Source organism: Indicator indicator, chromosome 3 (genome assembly GCF_027791375.1).
Source record: "Indicator indicator isolate 239-I01 chromosome 3, UM_Iind_1.1, whole genome shotgun sequence".
Taxonomy (NCBI): Eukaryota; Metazoa; Chordata; class Aves; order Piciformes; family Indicatoridae; genus Indicator; species Indicator indicator.
In genome coordinates this window covers 29,921,002-29,941,634 of record NC_072012.1, presented here as the reverse complement: position 1 = coordinate 29,941,634, position 20,633 = coordinate 29,921,002, and the positions used below count along the sequence as shown (strand labels likewise).

Below are 20,633 nucleotides of genomic sequence, written 5' to 3'. Positions count from 1 at the left end.
ATGTGATACACTGCCAGATAAAATTTGATGCTAACAGTAGCACATACACAAGCTGGCTTGAGGCTCAGGACAATTCTACATCTCCAAAAGTACAGCCACTTTGACCTAGTGGTATTGCATATCTCATGTCCTCAGGTGCCCTTGTGCACTGTCCAGATATGTCAACTGTGGCCACAAAACACTGATTCCTTAACAGGTCTCAGGGTCATGGCACTGTTTTTTTTTTTCTCTTTTCTGGATGGGACAGTACAGGGAGTACAGAGTTCAGCTCTTGCAAAGTAGGAATAAATACGCACTTCATGTTCCTTAACAACTTTGTCCCCCTTAATATTTTCAACAGAAGCTTTTAGTAAAATCATAAAATCACCTGGTTGGAAAAGATCTTAAGATCATTGAGTCCAACCATAACCTAACATTTCGCTGTAAACAACTGTTAGACCATGTCCCTAAACACCTCATCCAGGAGTTTTTTAAAACACCTCCAGGAATGGTGACTCCATCAGTTCCAGTGCCTGATGCCTATTTTGATGAAGAAATTTTTCCTAATATCTAATCTAAACCTCCCCTGGTGCAACTTAAGGCCATTTCCTTTTATCCTATCACTTGATACCTGTGATAAGAGGCTGGTCGCCACCTTGATAGCTCCTTTCAGATAGCTGTAGAGTGATGAGGTCTCTCCTCAACCTCTTCTCCAGGATGAAAAACCCCTCCTCCCTCAACCTCTCCTCACAGGACTTGTGTTCAACACACCTCACCAGCCTTATTGCCCTTTTCTAGACACCACAGCACCTTAAAGTCCTTCTTGTAGTAAGGGGCCCAAAACTGAACACAGTACTCAAGCAGCAGCCTCACTAGTTCCAAGTAGAGGGGCACAATCACTTCCCTACCCCTGCTGACCACATTATTTCTGATACAAGATAGGATGCTGTTGGCCTTCTTGGCCACCTGAGCACACTTCTAGCTCATATTCAGTTGGCTGTTGACCAGCACCCCCAGATCCCTGTCTGTCAAGCCACTCGTCCACAAGCCTGTAGTGTTTTCTCTTTCTTTGGGTTTTTTTTTAACAAAGCCTGGGGCCCAGCACTTTTGTTGAACACCACACAGTTGGCCTCAGCCCATCAACTCAGCCTGTCCAGATCCCTCTGCAGAGCCTTCTTCACCTCCAGCAGATCAACACTCCCACACACTTCGGTGTCATCTACAAGCTGATTGAGGGTGCACTCAATTCCCTCATCAAGAGGTTAATGAGCCCTGGGGAGCACCACTTGTGACCAGCTGCCAACTGGATTTAACTCTGTTCACCACCACTCTTTGGACCCAGCCGTGGAGCCAGTTTCTGACCCAGCAAAGGGTGTGCCTGAACAGACCATGGGCAGCCAGTGCGTCCAAGACGATGCTGTAGAGAACTATGTTGAAGGCTTTGCTGTCCAGCCACACAATATCCACAGCCTTTCCCTCATCCACTAGGTGGGCATTAGTAAGATTCATACATATTGACATCTAACTCCACAATTCATTTTTTTTTCAGTCAATGGCCAGACCAGAAAACTATCCTAATCAAAGTCATAACTACTGTATTTTTTCATTATGACTTGCAGAAAATGTTGTTTATATGCTGCCCTTTCTTCCTTCAGCCCTTGCACATCCTGAGCCTTCAGTTAAGGAACATCACAGACCTAACTGCTTAGAGAGGCCTGCATGTTAGATTTAGGGGAAAAAAGCTTCTGTCATAGTCCAATTATTTTACTGTCCATTTGACATTATTTTTATGGTTCATTTTCTGTTTAGGTTTTAGGGAGGTGCCTGGAGCAGTGCTGCAAATAGGAGCTGTAAAGTAAAATGCAACATTATTTATTATTATTATATCAGTGTGCCTAAATAACTACACTACCCACAATATTCACAGTAGCTTGAAGAAAGAAACAATGACAAATATCACTGTCAATAGCTGCTGTAGGAGTGTCCTCCAATTTTCTATATTCAAAACAAGAATCTCTACAGTCCTTCTATAAAGCCCTATGTGCAAAACAAATCAGAAGTAATTACAAGCCTCTATGTCAAGGACAGAAACCATCTATATTTTATGAGCATCTGTAAATAAGACATTTTCTGACAACTAGATACTGAAGGACCCACTTGACACTTAGTTCAGAAGTGAGATGGTCAGCACTGCATATCAGTAGAATTAGAAACTCCAAGTCCTTGGAAATCATTAGGTCTTTGTCTATGATGAACATACATAGACACTTGCAGAAGTCCACTTGCACTTCTGACTCACAGGAGATGATTCAGCCATTTATATGAATACAAGTGTCTGTCGCTGACATCTATGTTAAGCTAGGCTGCCAAAGATGGAGGTGGGATGAATCTCATCTTATGTTACCGTTCTGGTCAAGATTTTCAAACCTTATCTTAAAACCAAAAGCTTGGAAATCCATGGCTAAAGCATCTAAATGGAAGTTTCAGTATTCAAATGTGCTTTACTCTTAGGTATCCCCATGGCATTGAGCAGGACTTCTTTGAAAGCTTTCAGTTGGTTCTGGTCACTGTCACCACATATCTGTCACCATTTTTTGTCCTTTATCTTCTCAACGCACACGTATGTTCCAAAAGGAAAAAAATGAGGCTGTAGTAGCTGCTTATTATTATACTTAATAGCTTGATGGTTAGAGTTACTCATCTGGGAACAACTAACCATTGAGTTATAGGGGGTTTGGACATGAAAGCCTCTCCCGTTGAAGCTGTTCTTGTTTTCATAAACAATTAAGCTTCCATTGGAACCACCTGAGAGTAATTCACTGTGTAGTCCGGTATTCAGCAAAGAACATGGATAGGTAAGTTCAAATCATTGCTGTAATGAATATTTAATGACTTCTAGTATAGATGAAATAAAATGTTCCCATTGTGAAAACTTATCAGCAGTGAATAGACAGCATCTGGCAATAGCAGCATTAACTTGCATACAGCTGTTCAGAAGGAGAACAGAGGGAAGGATTTTTCAAAGCAGATGCACAATCACAGGATAGGTTTGACAAAGAGTTCTGAGATTAGAGCTCTCCAGGGAAAGTCCTGCGCATAGGAGGGAGACTGACAAGGTAAGACCTGTTCTGGCAGAACGGAAAGTCAATGTGGTAGAAGTTCAGGAAAATTAAATTATACAGAGTGCCCTATCATCCCAGTGGCAGAGTACACTTCTGCAGGTCTCTCACACTCTGCGATCAGAAGTCTAAATTTTACTATAAAGCAGTTTTGTCTGTTGTTGTGGGGACTAGAGTTGGCTTTAGTTAGAAGACAGAATCTAAACTATATATGATTTCCAAATCCAAAAGGAAGAATTTGCCGAAGATCCTTCTGTAAGTCATAAGTAAACATGCTGTGATAAATGGTACCCAAGATCGGCATTTCAAACCTATCTTTTTTTTTTTATCATAAAATTTTCAAAACAGAAATAAACTATTTTGTTTCATGTGAACTATGTCAGCTTTTAACACAAAACAAAACATTTTGGAGAGCTTTCCTCGAAAAAATAAAACAAAAAAATCCAACCAAATAAGGAAGCCTCCGAATCCCAATTCAACATGATCATTTTAGTTCAAATTAAAACAAATGTTTATTCTCAGTTCAGCTGTCAAACCTACTAATTATCTGCACAGCCTTGCTCACAATATTGCATTCATGCCTTCGGTATGTTAAAAACAACTGAAAAGGAGAAAATTTAAAATTAGGAGTCAACTTTTCTAAAAGTTGTGGAAGGCCCCTCTTAGCTCCCAATCCACTGCTGGTAAATAAATAAAGCAGTTCTTTCCCACACAGCTGCCAGAAATTGCACTATGCACAGGGATTTTTACTCAAGCTAGAGATAAGCAAACAAACTTTTAATGAAATCACTGTGAAACAAACACAAAAATCGTTCCTGAGACTCCAAGAAAACTGGAATAGCTGTCAGCTAGCAAGTCTTCCACAAAAATGATTTGACTGTCAGTCTATTCAAGCATTGAAGAACAACAACAAAAATTCCACTCAGCTAAGTAGAACATGCATCTGCAGACTCCTGCCTTTATTTTCTTTTACCCTACACTACTTAGTTTCATGTTGTCGTAATAATAGCAGACATACACTTTTCCTAATCACTTTAATATAGACTGCAGACATGAGTTTTAACAATCATAATTTTACCAGGCAATAATCAAAATATTTTTCCTGACTCTGGGGCTCTCTTTCCTTGACTGCCATGGTTTCCTAGGGGAGATGTACAGCCTCTGATTGAAGGTCAGGCAGGCTTCACCACTTTCTCCAGACACTGATGACTTGCATATTTAAATCATACAGTGAGTTGGATAATTCCCTTTCATAGAAACACCCTGGGGAGGGAACTATATAAGAGGATACAAGGAATCCTTGTTAAGAACTAGCTATCTGAGGTACTTACAGGACCCCACCCCTCACTCTTATATCTGCTTATCAAGGAGTCTTTATATTCACAAATCCCTCAGGCACAAGGAAGAAGGGGTGGGGAACCCTAGACTTCAGTCCTCCAGTGCCCCTGGGCACCCAGCTCCACGAGCATCAGCCATCAGGCTGAGGATTCACTTCTGCGTGACTGGCCCAAGGTCACAGAGAAAATCTGTAGTGAAGCAAGACAAAGGATGTGAGGCTTCAGCAGGCACTACCACACAGCAACAGCCGTCTGTCACACTCAAAGCTTTGCAGCTTGCCATTGAGCCGAGTGATTACGTGGCCCATCCCAAAAATACTCCTTACTTTCATCAGCTTTTTATATCTTTACCTTTATTGTCTCCTGCATGGCAGAATCAAATATTATTTGATGCATATGCAAAGATGCAGTAAAATAATTATAACCTGAATAGCGTATCTTCATTCCTGAAGAACAAGTCCTTTGCTATTCAATCTAAAAATAGAAATAAGAAGAGGAAAAAAGAAAAAAGAAAAACACAAGCTTTGAAACTTGGCAGGAATGGCAGGAAATCATACCTTGAGTCACAGGGCACTCTCAGCATCTGTTCCAACTGCAAGCTCTTCAAGCTCCCGTATACAGATATTCTCCCTTCATATTCCAGTCCCCAAGACTAGCCCCAAAGATATTATTCTTCCTCTGCAGTACATCTTGTCTCAAATATCTTGCATTGCCGGTTTCCAAAATATTATTCAGTTGGTACTGGGGATGTGAACTCGCTCACAGATGAGGAGTTTTTGCTGTTCAGAAGATATTTGACAAAACAGTTCCCAGTGGGCTGAAACAACAGCTCTGGCTGCACTTAGATGCTGCAAGTGCTCCCCCCCCAGCCCCCCCCACCCCTCCCCCCCAAAAAAAAAAATTCTGGTTAATAAGATAAATGCTTACACTTAAACTCTCAAAGGACAGCATCAAATTCTGTTCAACAAAGAAGACATAAACATTATTTTTCTCTCATGTTTCATGCTTTCTAATGGCTTTTATTTTCATTACAAACACTTCAGTTCTGCCTGAACTGTGTACAAAGGGAACTAGCCCTTTAATCCTCAGGACAATACATATTTTCTTCACACTCTGGAAAGTAAATATAGAAGCTGGTAACTTTTAAATCCTGTGCTTTGCTATGCAAAGGATCAGAAACAGAATAATTAAAGTTAGGAGTGGAAAACGCTACCTTAACTAGATCATTTTCTTGCTGTTAAAAAAAATAGATGTTTGTATATTTCTATCCAATCTAATTTTCAGAAAGCTAAGAAGTAAGAAATTTGACACTTCTGCTGTCTTACACGACTGGATTAACCTTTAAACAATGTACAATAGGGTAATTCTCAACAATTATTTTTTTCTAACAGAAAACCTGAAATATCCTACCTATATATGTACATGATCTACTAATGCCTCCTTATCAGTTGAATTTGGGGTGTTATATTTGGATTCAGTCCATATCATGAAAGCCACTTTGCAAAGCAGTGCTTTTGCAGATCAGATTGCCAGCACCCTCGAGATCGTGTTGTCCCATAAAAACAAACCATCTCTCTTTCAATCAAACATATCCATATCTCTGTTCAGACTGAGACCAGAAGAGTATCACCATGATAATATCTGAAAATGCCATTGAGGATCTACATCTGCTTTTGCTACACACCTGTTGAACTCCCATACCATAACAGAAAGCCTGAAGTAGAAAGACAGTAATACCAATACCAACAGTGTGCAATACTGCATGGATGCTGGATAGTATTTGCCTCTGGATAAAACCAGTTTCACAGTGGTTTGATTCATTGGTTTCCCTGGAATACTTTGCTCTCCCAGGGATTCTTCCTCATTTAAACAAGGCTAAAATTGATACAAAAATCAGGGTATGTTTCCCTTTCGAGTCAGCAGAATTCAACAAGTAGATCCTATCCAACTGGCTACAGAAGCCCGTAGTCACTAGTGTTACTTATCTGCTGCTTCGGAAGTCAGCAGAACCCAGATGTCTGAATCAGACAACAAAACTTCCCTCTGCAGCAAGCCTTCTGCAGTTTTTGGGTTCCCAAGCCTTCCCATTTTACATTCAGAATATGATACCAGCCTGTTTGCCTCCTTCTCCAGGACATGATTTTGTTCAGTCTCAGATAGCATAAGTGCACACAGTCTGAATCCCCAGGATTTTTTGTGCTGCTTCTATTGATAAGTGAGTTCCTTGTCTAAGGTTACCAAAGCACCTTTTCTTCTTCCACAGCACTCTGTTAAAAGGTTGTTTGGTCTATGTAGTTCACAGCCAATGATCTCATGATAATATAATAACATAGCAATTATACATGTGCAAAAGCAGGCATACAGCCATTATACAGGAGAGGTGCTATATACAAATTACTCCAGCTCCAGCTATAAAAGAAATACTATAGGAAGAGAGCTTATATGTTACTAGCCAGTATCATAGAATGGCTTGAGTTGGAAGGGAACTTAATCACCTAGTTCCAACACCCTGCCATTGGCAGGGACACCTCCCACTAGACCAGGCTGCTCAAAGCCTCATCCATCCTGGTCTTAAACACTTACAAGGATGAGGTGTACACAACTTCTCTGGGCAACACTTTCCTGTGTCTCACCAGCCTCATAATAAAGTTCTTTCTAATGCCTAATCTAAATCTACCCTAATTTAAAACCATTGCTCCTTGTCCTATTACCACAGAACCTTATAAATAGTCCCTCTTCAGATTTTCTGTAGGCCACCTTCACATACCAGAAGGCTGCTATAAGGTCTCCCTGGAGCCCACTCCAGCTCGTCTCCAGGTTGAACAGACCCAACTCACTCAGCCTGTTCTCACAGGAGAGGTGCTCCATCCCTCTGACATTCTTTGTGACACACATCTGGACCATCACAAACAGATTCAAGTCCTTCTTGTGATGAGTTGTCTTCTACATTTGAAGATGTTTAATTTAAATGTTTAAAGGCATTTCAACATTTTAGCTCATGTTCTATTGCACATACCATCTGAAGAGGCAAGTCCTGAGACTCCCTGTGACCTCATTGAAGTTCATACAGCACACCTTCTAGACTTGAAAGTCCTTGTCTAGTTGACAACCATGAAGGAAGTGAACTCTTCTGGAAGGGGACTTTCTGTGTATCAGCATTATTAATAAAACCAAAGCATACTCATTGCCCCAAAAGAAGACATAAGAATGGCAAGAAAGCCAGCCCTTTCTTAAGCTCTTTCTTGGGCTTTGCTTTTCAAGTGCCAGGCTTAGAGAATTACTGCAGGATCCATAGCCACTTTTAAAAGTTTCTCTGATGAATAGCCAAAGTATAACTGTGGTAACAACTTTGCACTAAGACCTTAACATTTCAAAGGACTTTACAAACAAACAAATTAAAAAAAAAAAACACTCCAAGAAAATTTATCTGAACAGAAGTAATAAACACACTGGAGGATCAGTGCTAACATTATGCAATGGAGTAGCTTGACAAAATTTTACCCAGTCTGGGAGAAGATTTTAACAGCATTTTAAATGTGTCAGAGCCACTATCAAAGTAAAAAGCTAATGGAAGTTGTTAAAAGCTTTTTGTAGAATGATACCCAAAATGGGCTATTGTCCTTTTGCTTCTTTTAAGTTTATATAAGAGCCATGTGAAGAAGGAAAAAAGATCCTTATTATGCCTCTACAAATACTGCTGCTATACAAGTAAATGCTGGAGGCACCTGAAAGTACATAAGTCAAAACTCAAAATATGAATATTCCAGCACAATCACTTTCACTCTTTTCACACAGTCTCAAGCTATAAAATAAATACTATAGGAAGAGAGCTCTTGCAATACCATGGCATATGTCAGCATTGCTATCAGAAATAATTTATTTCAGAGAAAAGTTAGAACCAAGTACCTTTCTGAAGTGTCACACAAGAAATCTTACAGTGAGGTAAAAAGGAAAGACCCTCATCCCTTTGGGGCTCAGTTTCTCAATAATAATTTCTTTCATATCCCCATAGACAGGTCCCACTCATAAGTTACCCAAGCTCCAGCTTTGCCTGCTGCTCACCCACTCACCCTCAGGACCCACAGAAACTGAGACTCATTCAGAGCATTGATCATTTTACATGTCTGGAAAAAAAAATGTATTGGAGACTATGAAGTACTCACTTGAAAAATAATGAGAACAGTGGTCAAAAAGTAGCTGTTCTTAAGATGAGAGAGAAATAAAGATGGGTGAATAGGGAGGAAGGGAAGAAAGAGAAAAGGAGATTAATAGGATTCCTCCCACAGGAAAGTGAGGCAGGAATTAAGAAACTGGAAACATTCCTGCAGGTGTTTAATATCCTCTCATAAATGCGTACAAAACCACCTATGACTTCCATGCAAAGCTTCCAAAACCTTCCTTCTGGTGAGAAGAGGAGATTCTGCTCTGGTGAGACTTCAGCAGGAGTACTGTGTCCAGCCCTGAGGCTCCCAACACAAGAGAGAGAGACGTGCTGGAGTGCGTCCAGAGGAGGGACGCAAAGACGATGACAGTGCTGGAGCAGCTCTGCTGTGAAGACAGGCTGAGAGAGTTGGGTCTGTTCAGCCTGGAGAAGAAAAGGCTCCTGAGAGACCTCATAACTACATTTCAATATCTGAAGGGCCTAGAGGAAAGCTGGGGAATGACTGTTTAGAAGAGCTTGTAGCAATAGGATGTGGGTGGTTTTAAACTGGAGCCCGGTAGATTTAGGTTGAATGTAAGGAAGAAGGTTTTTTAATGAGAGTGGCAAAATACTGGAGTGGGTTGTCCAAGGATGTGGTTGAGGCCCCATCCCTAGAGACATTCAAGGTCAGGCTCAATGAGGCTCTGGGCAGCCTAATCTAGTTGGAGGTGTCCCTGGTCACTGCAGGACAGTTGGACAAAAGGACCTTTGAGGCTCTCTTCCAACCCAATGCAACATGTGAGTCTATGTCTGGTCAAAGTAAATCATGGATCAATCCATCATCTTTCTGTAAAACATTAAAGATGTATCCAAACTCACAGACCTGATCTAGACTCCTTTGAAACTATTTTACTCTCTCTGTTGAGGACGCAGGCAGACAAAGGCCAACAGCCTCCTAATATAAGGCCTCACTTAAATGCTTAATTGTCCTGTCAGAAGGATAGGGGACACAATATCTTGCTTTTCTGGTGTGGGAGTATATGTAGATCCCAGCCCAGAAGAGCATTTTGCTCTGGGCTACTTAATTCATCCATGTGGAATCAGTGTCCTTCAGTAAGACTTTTGTTTGGATGACAATTTTTCTCTGATAAATGCTAGCAAATATAAGGATATACATTTAAGCACTCTAAACCAGCTTAATCCTAAAAGCACAATGTGCTTTAGGGAAAGTAATGAGGATGGAAATACAAAAGCCCACAAAATCTACCAGTTGGCTGTAACGCACAATAGTCTCTGGTTTCTGATGACAGTCAGAGTGCAGGACTATTCTTATTGCACAGCTGTCACTGTACTGAAACAATTATCCACCAGGGGGGAAAAAAAGTCTTAATTTAGTTCTCATCATGGCTAATAAAGTAACATTGCTGTACTAAAACACTGAAGCAGCATCAATGACCCTTGCAGTGTCCCTTCAGTGTGGTGTAGGAGCAGAGGAGCTCTGTCCTGAGAAACCAATAGTGCCATCTACACTGGTAAATCACATCATTTCAGCATACACCTCTCAGCAACACTACTAGACTGACAGGACAGTCTATAACTCAGCCACAACCTGTGCCAGCTAAGTCTCCCAATTTTCAGACAAGCTTCAGAAGTCAGAATGGATCAGGAATCATACTCTCCCAGTAATCTGCATGCAGCTCCATGATTTGGGAAAATAAAAGGAGTTTATGATACAGGCATGGATTGTTTGTGTCAGCTGACCTTGCTGCTAGAGAACTTATGCCAGGTACATTTTGTTTTCAGGCGAAGACATAAGTGTGTCCTATTAACACGAGACCTCTAAAAAGTCACTGCAGAGTTTGTGTTTCTGTGTGTAAGTGAGCTCTTCAGGCGTTTAAGTATCTAAAGGGGGGAGGTCACACAGATGGGGCTGGGCCACTCTGGAGCATCTGTCATGTACAAACAACCCTACAATAGTGGTAGGAATTCAGCAAGAGGTCAGCAATGAAAGAGTGAAATAATTCTCTCCACATACACAGTTTTCTTCCTGTGCAGAAAAGATGTGTGTGTGTGTGTGTGCGTGCGTTGGTCTTTAATAGCTATGCTGTCTTTGTAAAGTGCTCACATACTATGGTTATGGAATGACATAAAAACCTCAACATTGCTTCAGCTTGCCTACAAAAACAGAGGAGACATCTGAAACCATTTAACAAACATTAGTCAAGCTTCCATTTTTTCTTGTGAAATAGTTAAATGCAAGCAAATCAAAATTACAAAAGATAAGCACAAAAAGGTCAAGAGATGTTTCTCAAGCCTAACAGCAAAACAGTGACAAACATGGAAAATTATACATAAAACCAGATTGCCCTTTTGCTATAACCACTAGTTATAGCTTCATCCAGGAATGGGAAAAGACCACAAATATTAAATCTTCAGACAAATATTTAAGGAACTAATATAGTGTAAAACATTAAATGAGTGCATCAGGTTGCTTTTGTACTCTCTTGCCTTAAGCAGCTTAGCACAAATAAAATTTGATGCTAATCAGTTCTAGCAGTTTTCACAGTATCTGAAAGTCTATTACTTCCTCTAGCTGCAACTAAAAATTTTCTCATCTGTTTCATTACAGATACTTGAAAAATATCAGCCATACCTATAAATTTATCTTGGTGTTGGCCTGGTGTTCGCCTCTCTTGACCATAACACATTTAACCTAGTAGTGACAGAAAAAATCATGGCTGAATTAAAAGGGTTTTTCACATAATCAAGTATCTACCATCATAGAAATAAAAAGATATATGAATCTTGTTTTTATGCAAAAGAAGCTGAATTACAGAAAAAAATGAATTATTATAATGGTATTTTCAGCCAAGACAAGATGCTCAGGCACTAAACAGATTATGTGCTTGCAATAAGCTACAAAAAACACTGTAAAATTAAATGAGATGTATTGGCAGTGGATTCTTTCATAATTAAAAATGATTCAGAAAGTAGAAATATTATCTAGGACAAAAGTAAAACAAATCTGTTCATCTCAAGAGCTGATTTCAAAATGTTTCAGTCATCTTCTCCCTACTAAAAACAATTTTTCTTCACACTTCACCCAAGATTGTCCACATATGTTTTAACCACCAGAAAGAAATCATTCTATTTCCAATTTCAAATGACACACAGCAGAAAATATTATTGATAAATGTAGCATGACACATTGAACAGAAAATGCATGTAATTTCATCAGTGTAGCACGTTTCATATTAATAAAGGCAAATATGTCAGGTAAAATTCTTAAGCCTGCTCTTCTTGTAAAGTCTATGGCAAAAGCACTTCAAATGTCAAAAGGCTCTGCAGTCAGACATGGAACAGATTGACTCCTGCATAGCCCTAGATCCTCTGAAGTCAGTAGTGCTCACAAGGTGCAAAAATTTCCATATAGAGGATAGGTATCAGGATCTGTGTATGGTTTCAGGGTGTCTCACAAAAGTATGTATGTACTCTCTGAAATTATGTGGTAAAATGTTATTACATTTTATTTACATCATATTCCCTTCAATCATGAAATTAAATACATAGCCCTATATATATGAAGTTCAATGAGGTACAATGGTAATTCTCTCATTTCTGGGAAGCTTGTCTCCTGTTTTGTACAGGTCTGGAATGCAAGGTAGCAAAAGCATCAAATGGCAGGCAAACAGAAAGAACTGCAACTTATCCTAAAAAAGCATCATCCAGCTACAGACCTGGTACCTGCACAAGGCTACCAGCCAGAGATACAATGAAAGCCAAAATAAGCCAAGGAAACAATCAAAGCAAGTAAACAAAACACTAAGGGAACTAACATATTTGCCTCTAAATTCACTGAAAAAAACCTATCCCTTGCATTTTGGATGGTTGTAATAACATTGAAAGAGTAACTCCACAGTGTCATTTGTACTTCTACTTCTGAAAAAGTAATGTGTATGAAATGTATAAAGCAAATGTGCATGAAGCCAATATTAGTCCCTCCAGACAGCAGCTATTAAAGTGGATTATAGTGGTGCAGCAAGAAGGGAATTTAACCAAAAAGAGGAAATAAGTCATTTAGTCTTAGGAAAAGAGGAGAAAACAGAAGTCAAGGCAAGACATGGCAAAAGGCAAGGCAAAAGGCAAGGCAATGAATAAAACTGCTGATGAATATTTTGGCTTTATATGCATGTGCATAAATATACACATAAAAGCTTAAGATCACAAGTCACCAAACATACTGCCCACCTATCTCAATTTACATGCAAACAGTCATCTGTAGGCTGCTCCTAGTGTGACACTGGCTGTGATGTGTGAAGGTGACAGATGGAATGTACCAAGTTCAGAAATATTGTGAGGTTTTTGGATGGGACACTAGCATAAAGACATGCCTCTCTTTTTGCCATAGATTTTAACCATTGGCATGAGCTATTCAGACATTAAACAAATACAACTTTGAATACAGGCAGCATAATGTGTGAAGTGAGTTAAATTACAGTCTCTTGTTTTCTACAGGCAAGCATGGGCCAGTCTCTTTCCTTTCTTCTGGTGAACCTGAACCTGGTCTTTCCTCTGGGTAACAGCAAGTGACACTGGGTATCTGTTTTTCAGTCGGAAATCCTGCTGCCAAATTATTTTCTGTTCAGCTGGTAGGATCTGTTGGGGGTTGGCTGTCTCCATTAGCCAGCTCTTACTAGCACAAAGGCAATATTTCGATTGATTTGATCAGTCAAAAATCTTTTACACCTTTCCTTGGCTTTGCCTGTGGTAGTTTTAGACTGCACCTTTAAAATTTTCCACAGGTCTTGTAGAGTGCTTAGGCACGGCCAGGGGACACCCTTTAAATGCTTTGTATGACACTCATAAGCATCTGTCTGGCCTTCACTGAACTGTTGTTTTAACCTGGTTACAGACAGATCTGTTTTGTTCTCATTCAGATGAAGCTGTATTGCTGTCCCTTCAGCTCCTGTCCCAATTTCCTTTGTGAAACACCCCCTTCTTGACATTCTCTGATAAAAACAACTTAAAACGATGAGCCAGCAACTTCAAGTGAGGACAATCTGTTCTAAGACTCATAAAGAACTGTTTAAGGGGGTAGCTACTGTGTTGCTATGTAGCAAAATCATCCCGTGTTTGCCCCTGAAGGTCTTCCATTATATTTGCAGCAGACCCATCTCCAAGTTCTGAAAGCTTAATAAGCAAATGTTTCAAACAACCTAGTCTGCATCAAGCACCAGGGGGACATAAAGTGAAAAGTAGTAAAATAGCTCAACTTTCAAACAGTTAATTCTTTGAACAAGTGTTTCCCACTTGAAAGGTCTAAAATCACCAACAGGTGACATGTGGGCTGTGATAATTTCCATTTTAATGTTTTGGACCTACTAAATGTAAGACCTAAAAAAAAACCGCACTTGCTAAGCAGTGGTGCACCTGGAAATTCACAAAAGAGAAAAGAAAGAATTCAAAGTGATCCATTTGACCAGGAGAAAGGCTATATAGATGAAGGTTATTTTCTGTGGTGCTCTCCCTCTACTCTTCTCATGAAAAAACTTAAGATAAAAGGGTAGCATGACTATCAATCAGTTTATGCTATCCACCAGATCATCAGACAAAACTATTGACCTGTATGTTTTATGCTGTAAAATCAATAAAAGAAAGGGAAAAAATGGCAAGAAAAAGAAAAATAACAGCATAAAAATCCAAATTGCTGGCATAATATTTCTCAGGCTATCTTCGTTTGTGAGTTCATGTTGAGTGATGTAATATACTTCTTACAATTTCATCACAGATTAAAATTTCACTGAATAACAGTGCTCTCAAAAAAAATACTTAGTCCTGACATTTAGGAACTTCAGAGCATATGTTAAGCAATACCGAACTTCAAATTAGAGGTTCAACTTGCTGAATAGTACTGTTAGACAGAAATATGGATGAATCACACTCATCCTTGATACAATGGAAATAGGCATTTGCATGACAATGATCAATGACTTCAGTTAAAGTACAGGCTCTTACACCAGCTGAGTGCCCAGCCTCTACACATCCTAAGATACAGTAAAGAATTTCATACCTAGAGCCTTTATCCGCACGGACCAAGATCCTGGTCCTCTACCACAGAGCCATAAGGATGCATCAGCTGAGAACTCTAGCTCATGTCTTTGGTCCGAATGCAACCCACACTGGATTATACTTCTGTATTCCTGGCAAATGACCCTCAGCTTCCTAAGTCTCTTGACTATAACCATTGCGAATGGTTTCTACAGTGCTGCTGAAGGCCTCATCCAGAAGCTTCATGCAGAGATAACAAGTTTGCTTCTGAGAGGAAGGTGTAAAAACAGACTTCAGATGCAGGTCCAACATCAGACATTGAAGGGTATAATTTTTCAGTTTTTTACATTAGTAAGAATATTTGTGTAGGATCTATAATTAAAACTAAAAGAGACGTCTCCTCCTTTTGCCAGCAGCTGTGTTACATCAATTAAATGGGTAAATAAGATCTTTCCCCAGAGGGAGTACCACGTGACCCTCTATTGATTAAGACTGCAGTAGAACGTTATTTGCAATCTTATTGCATAATGGAAATCAGGAGGTAGCTGTCATGGTTTCAGAAGACAAATTGCCGCTATCTTAGACAATTCATAGGCCTCTTCTTGCTGCTCTTAATTCACAGTTAATGCATGTCGTACAAGGCTTAGTTTCTTAAATAAGTCTATAGCACTATATTCAATGCAAAACTGGGTGTAAGTCATAGTCTACGTGGCCCCGCATTATGATGGGTGACCCTTTCATCTATCATTATTTCAGAGCCATGCATTATTTAACAGGGTAACACAACTTTTAAAAAAGGCTGTGATGTTAAAAATAGACACCTCCCGCAACATGGATGATTACTCCCAGGAAAGACAAGCCTCCCCCACCAGGCACAGTTCTCCATAAAGAACATTTTTAAGTCTTAGCTCTGTTTTGTGTACTTGATTTTCGCAAATTACACATATGGTTGGAACAAGTCACTACTGTCAAACCTGTGCAGTAAGTGCAGCTAGAGATCAGTTTTGAGGTGGCAGTGAACATCTGACCACACACCAGCAGACACCCTGGCCCACCACTGAACTGTAATCCATCATCATGCCCTTCATAAAAGAAGCAAAGGGAAAGGCAAAAATCTTTATTAAAAGACTAAAATGCACCTTTGCAGATTGGAGAAACCTTCCAAAAAAACCCCAATCTTTCCTTACTTCTAATCAATCTCCCAGTTACAATGATTAGAGTGCAAAACTTGTCAAAACATGTAACGCCTATGTTTAGCATTACTAGTATCTCCTCCACCAAAGTCAAAGATATGGTCTTTAAGTGGTCTTGAGTGGTTGTGAAGCTGTAGGACACAAGGCAAGATTTTAGAATGAGTCTGAGTAACAGTTGGTGGCAGGACAGTAATCAATTCAGACAAAAAATTAGTCGTTCTATGAGTAGAAAAAAAGTAAGGAAACCTTACCATCATCTGTTTGCCATTGCACAGGATTAAAAATTAAATATCTACTGTCTGATCTGTTCTAAGTTGATTGATTAGAATGTGTTCATCTTAGCATCTAACATAGCAAGTTTTAAAAGTGGCAGGTTTACTTTTCCACTATGCAGTATGCTAAAGCTTAATGAAGTACACAGAAGGAAATGCCAGGAGAACTTTTATCCAAAAGTAATCTCTCTCAAAATGATAAGAAAGTCAAGGAAAAAAAACGTGGAGGTTAAGATTTCTAGGAAGTCAAAGATACTTCAGTACGCTTCATTTGGCTAGATGTGCACACCAATTCCACTAGCTTATTACTGGCATATCTGAAATTATCTGGTCCTCTTATGAATGGATTTGTGTTTAAACCTTATATTTCATAATCCTGGGAATTTGGAAAATCAGTCTCAACCTAGCCTTCATGAGTATAAATGTTCCTTATGAAGCAAATACAAGTAGTAAAAAAATAAGGATAGAAATCCCTAAAGAATTAAAATGTGCTTTGGTTGGGCAGAATTTCAAATAAAGCATTTTGCATCTTAAATTAGGGTCTGCAACCATTGCCATTTTTTTTTCTTTGCTTTGAAAGGGCAAACCAGTAATTTCAGATTTCTGATTCTGAAAAAGTCCTTTCTCTTTTGAAGATAATACCTCACCTCACTTATTTCATTGTGCTTGAAGTTTAAAAGAAAGACACAAAATGTTCCTTACCTTAAAAAGTCTTAAAATATTTGCAACCATAATGGACACAGAACTCGCTGCAGCACCTATCACACCCGATATCTTGTCTGGCTTAGCAAAAATAGGTGGGTCACCATTAGCACACTTCACATCTGAACCATCTTTTTCTATCAATGCTTGCACAAATGTTAAGGACTGCTCCAATGCATAAGTGTCCCTGGAACACGTGTCAAGAATCCGGACACCTAAGGTGATATTGGCAAGAAGATCAGGGTCTTTATTAATCTGATCAACTGCATACAGCATTGCCTCTAGTCTGTGGATCCCTTTCTCCTTCTTCAGCTCCCCACAAGGCACCCCTCTATCCCCTTTTGCATGGACGGGGAACAGACCTCCCAAAATGATGTCCCCATCCAGTCGGATAGAGTGGGCATATTCCTGGCCATGAGTTCTTTGCATCAGGGTGAGTATCCAGTAGAATTTGGCTGTTAACAGGAAGAAACAATGGCAGGAAACTAATCGTTTTCCTTCGTATACCATTTTCTCTGAAGATGTTGTTGATACCCAGTATCCAGATTTTTTTCTTGCTAGAGGATGAGGTTGACCATTTGAAGTTGCACTTTCTGGAGGCTACCATCGGTGCCTAGTAAGTAGTATAGAACCATGCAGTAGGTAGAAAAAGGATCTCAGCAGAAGTACATAAAATGTGATTTACAAAACGTGTCCACTGACGTCATGTGTTGATGAACTTTTCTGAGAGGTGGTTTGCAATTGCTCTTAACTGATGGTGAAGCGTAGGGTACTATGTCTGGTCCTGATGCTATGAGGAGGTCAGCAGCTTATGTCCTTGTATTTTGTCCTGCAGCTGAAGTACTTCTGGGGGAGGAAAAAAGAAAGAAAAAGGAAAAAAAAAAAAAAGTCAGAAATACTATCTGGTTCAGTAGTTTTATCTCTGTCCCACAATGCATTTACTTCTGAATATGAGTTACATCACCTAGGTTTTTCTTACAATATTCTGTAAGGGAGTCATTCTTGGCCTTCTGTGAATTTGAACACCTAGCTGTACTGTACTACATACTACAAGCTGGGAAACCGATGTTACCAGCAGAGCAAAAGCCAAATCAGGGGAACTAAACTTAGCTTGGTGTTCAGATTCTTATCAGTAATTTGTATTTACCTTCATGTTGCATGACATCCAAAATCAGATTTTATCTGTAACATATTGCATTTTCTGTTTTGCTGTATCATTCTTCTCCAGCCTACAGCAGTACAACAACCACTTGTGGAGAGGTTCCATTTATGACAATGGAGTAATCAGGGCTCCTGAATTTAAGTACGCTCTTCAGCTGCTGCAGTACAAGCACATTCAATTCATTTGGATATTAAACTGATTATTGCTCCAGTGGAATTCACTTTCTTTTCTGGGCTTACTATATACCTAAAAAGCCTTCCAGATAATTTCTGATACTAAATTACTTTCATGAAAAGGTAGCTGATTTCTTTAAGCAAAAAGAGCACAATACATTATGTTAGGAAACCAGCTGAATATCCAGTACTCCCTTTCCGACATTTTACTTGAGCTGAGGTCCAACTTTAACAAGGTCTCTTTTCTCTGCTTGCAGTGGAACCACATTAAATAGGAACAATGTTGTGCCACCACTGGCATCTGGAGAAGTCCCACGGATTTTAACAAGATCAGGATTTCAGCCTACATTTATAAACACCTAACTGACTGTTCAGCCTACATACATAAACACCTGACTGACTGTTATAAATATCTCCAAATCGCCCCTACTTTACTCAAGAAAATGGCATTTATTTATTTCAATATTTATCAAAATTACGCATGCCTGAATAAAGTTTTGGACCTCTCATGGAAAGAGAGGGAGAACTAATTTTACCTAACACTAGAGAGGCACACAGAGGGCAACTGCATCTGAGCCAGTCTCTCAAGGCACCTATTATAGGCTATGGAGAGTTGTGGATACCCTAGGGTGAAATTCACCTGATCTTCTATTTTTAAAAAGTTTTTTTTTTAATTATGAAATTGACCACAATGAACTATCTCACTGCCTATACAGAAGACCCAGACAACAAGCTCATCCATAGGTATATACTTTGTCCCTAGTGATCTGACTGGTTCATACCAAAAATAAGATCAAATTAGAAGATAATCATAGACAAAATTAGAGGCACTTATAGACAACTATGCTTATGATTTATTTTCCACAAGATTTTTTATATACTGTGTGTTAACAAAACTCAAAATGTGGTTTGATAACTCTTTAAAATGATCATCCTCTTCTTACATTTATTTTGTTGCATTTTTCCCCAAATAATACTACTAATCTCACAAAACTTGAAGACGACTTTTTAAATATTGGTGATTTGATGACCTAAATAAAAGATTCACAATTCTCCTATTGCATGTAAAGGTATCTCACTGTGATTTGGTAACAGACAAATGACTTGTAAATGAAACAGGTTTGATGGGTGTGAATAAAACCACTGCACCTGGGAACAGCAGCACAAAGGAATTGTAGTGTCTCTTAGCATTTAGTTTTGCTTATATTTGGCTCAAGGTTGAATCTAAATGAAACAAAGTCTGTGATCTTTTATGCAATAATCCCATCACTCACCTTTGGTTCCTTTCGGGCAATAGTTCATAGATCACAGAATTGTCAGGGTTGGAAAAGGCCTCAAGGATCATCTAGTTCCAACGCCCCTGCCATGGGCAGAGACACTTTCCACTAGATCAGGTTGCCCAGAGCCACATCCAACCTGGCCTTAAAAACATCCAGAGATGGGGCTTCCACCACCTCCCTGGGCAACCTGTTCCAGTGTCTCACCACCCTTACAGTGAAGAACTTCTCTCTGACGTCTAATCTAAATCTACCCTCCTCTAGCTTGGATCCATACACAAATGCCCAGGCTTCAGCCCCATGAGCTGAACTCAGACTGTCACAAATGGAGGAACTTGACTAATGCCACTGTGTGAGCTGATCCAGCCCTGTGGCCTATTTCTTACATGGTCTAGGCTATAGAGAAAAGGATTATATGAACTACTAACTAGCCACAACCATCTATTTTCATGATTGCCAAAGAAGAAAAACACAGCTAAGGGTTCAAAATAGTAAAGAGTAGAAGTTGCAGCTACACCTAAAATAGACACAGAAGCAATATTCTTTCTGGTTCCACAAGGAACAACCAGTTCATTAGCCTATGTAAGCATATACAACCCATACAGGGAGCAGTTCTCTGGTGGAATAAAAGATAAGACTACTCTTACTTAACACTGTACAGAGAACAAGAAAGAACCTCTGAAAAAGTGAAAACATTCCTTAAAAAAAAAAAGAAATGCTGGTTTTGCTCTTTCTCTGCCTCAGGTCAATTCCTTACAGCCAAAGAATGCCCAGAAATTAAATCAACTGTCAGTCTTTGGACAAACAAATAGTGATAAATTCAGCTACTGCAACCCAAATTCCAACAATGGAGAAGCTACAGTGAGCCAAATATCTTCAGTCCAATACTTTATCTGGAACTGAAAGTCAAATGAATTGATAATATGCATTTTTAAATATTATAGTCTACATAAGCATTAATTGCTCTGCCTCAGCCTGCATGTTTTCCTGAAAAAGTATGTTTCTCTGCTGCAAGTGTCCACAGCTTGTCTATAAAACAGAAATAAAATTTTTAAATGTTCTTTTTAAAAATTTAAGACCTTTTAGTCTTTTTTTTTTGTTACCTAAGAAATAAAAGCTTCCATTATACTGCCTAACTTATTCATGCCACACTGCTTTTCATATATTGATTAATACTAACTTTTACAGAATGCTGTAAGCCTGTGTAGCTAAGCATAAAGCATCTGATCT

At 39.3% G+C, this 20,633-nt stretch overlaps 1 protein-coding gene across 1 annotated transcript in view; it reads right to left on the bottom strand.

The window, feature by feature from the left end:
* The window catches only part of GRM8 (glutamate metabotropic receptor 8), a 320,064-nt gene extending 302,763 nt beyond the window's left edge, over nt 1–17,301 (bottom strand). The window contains exon 1 of the mRNA XM_054399899.1: nt 16,792–17,301. Within this exon, the coding sequence (XP_054255874.1) occupies nt 16,792–17,301 (510 nt within the window). The remainder of the gene's footprint in view (nt 1–16,791) is intronic.
* Nucleotides 17,302–20,633: the final 3,332 nt, after the last annotated feature.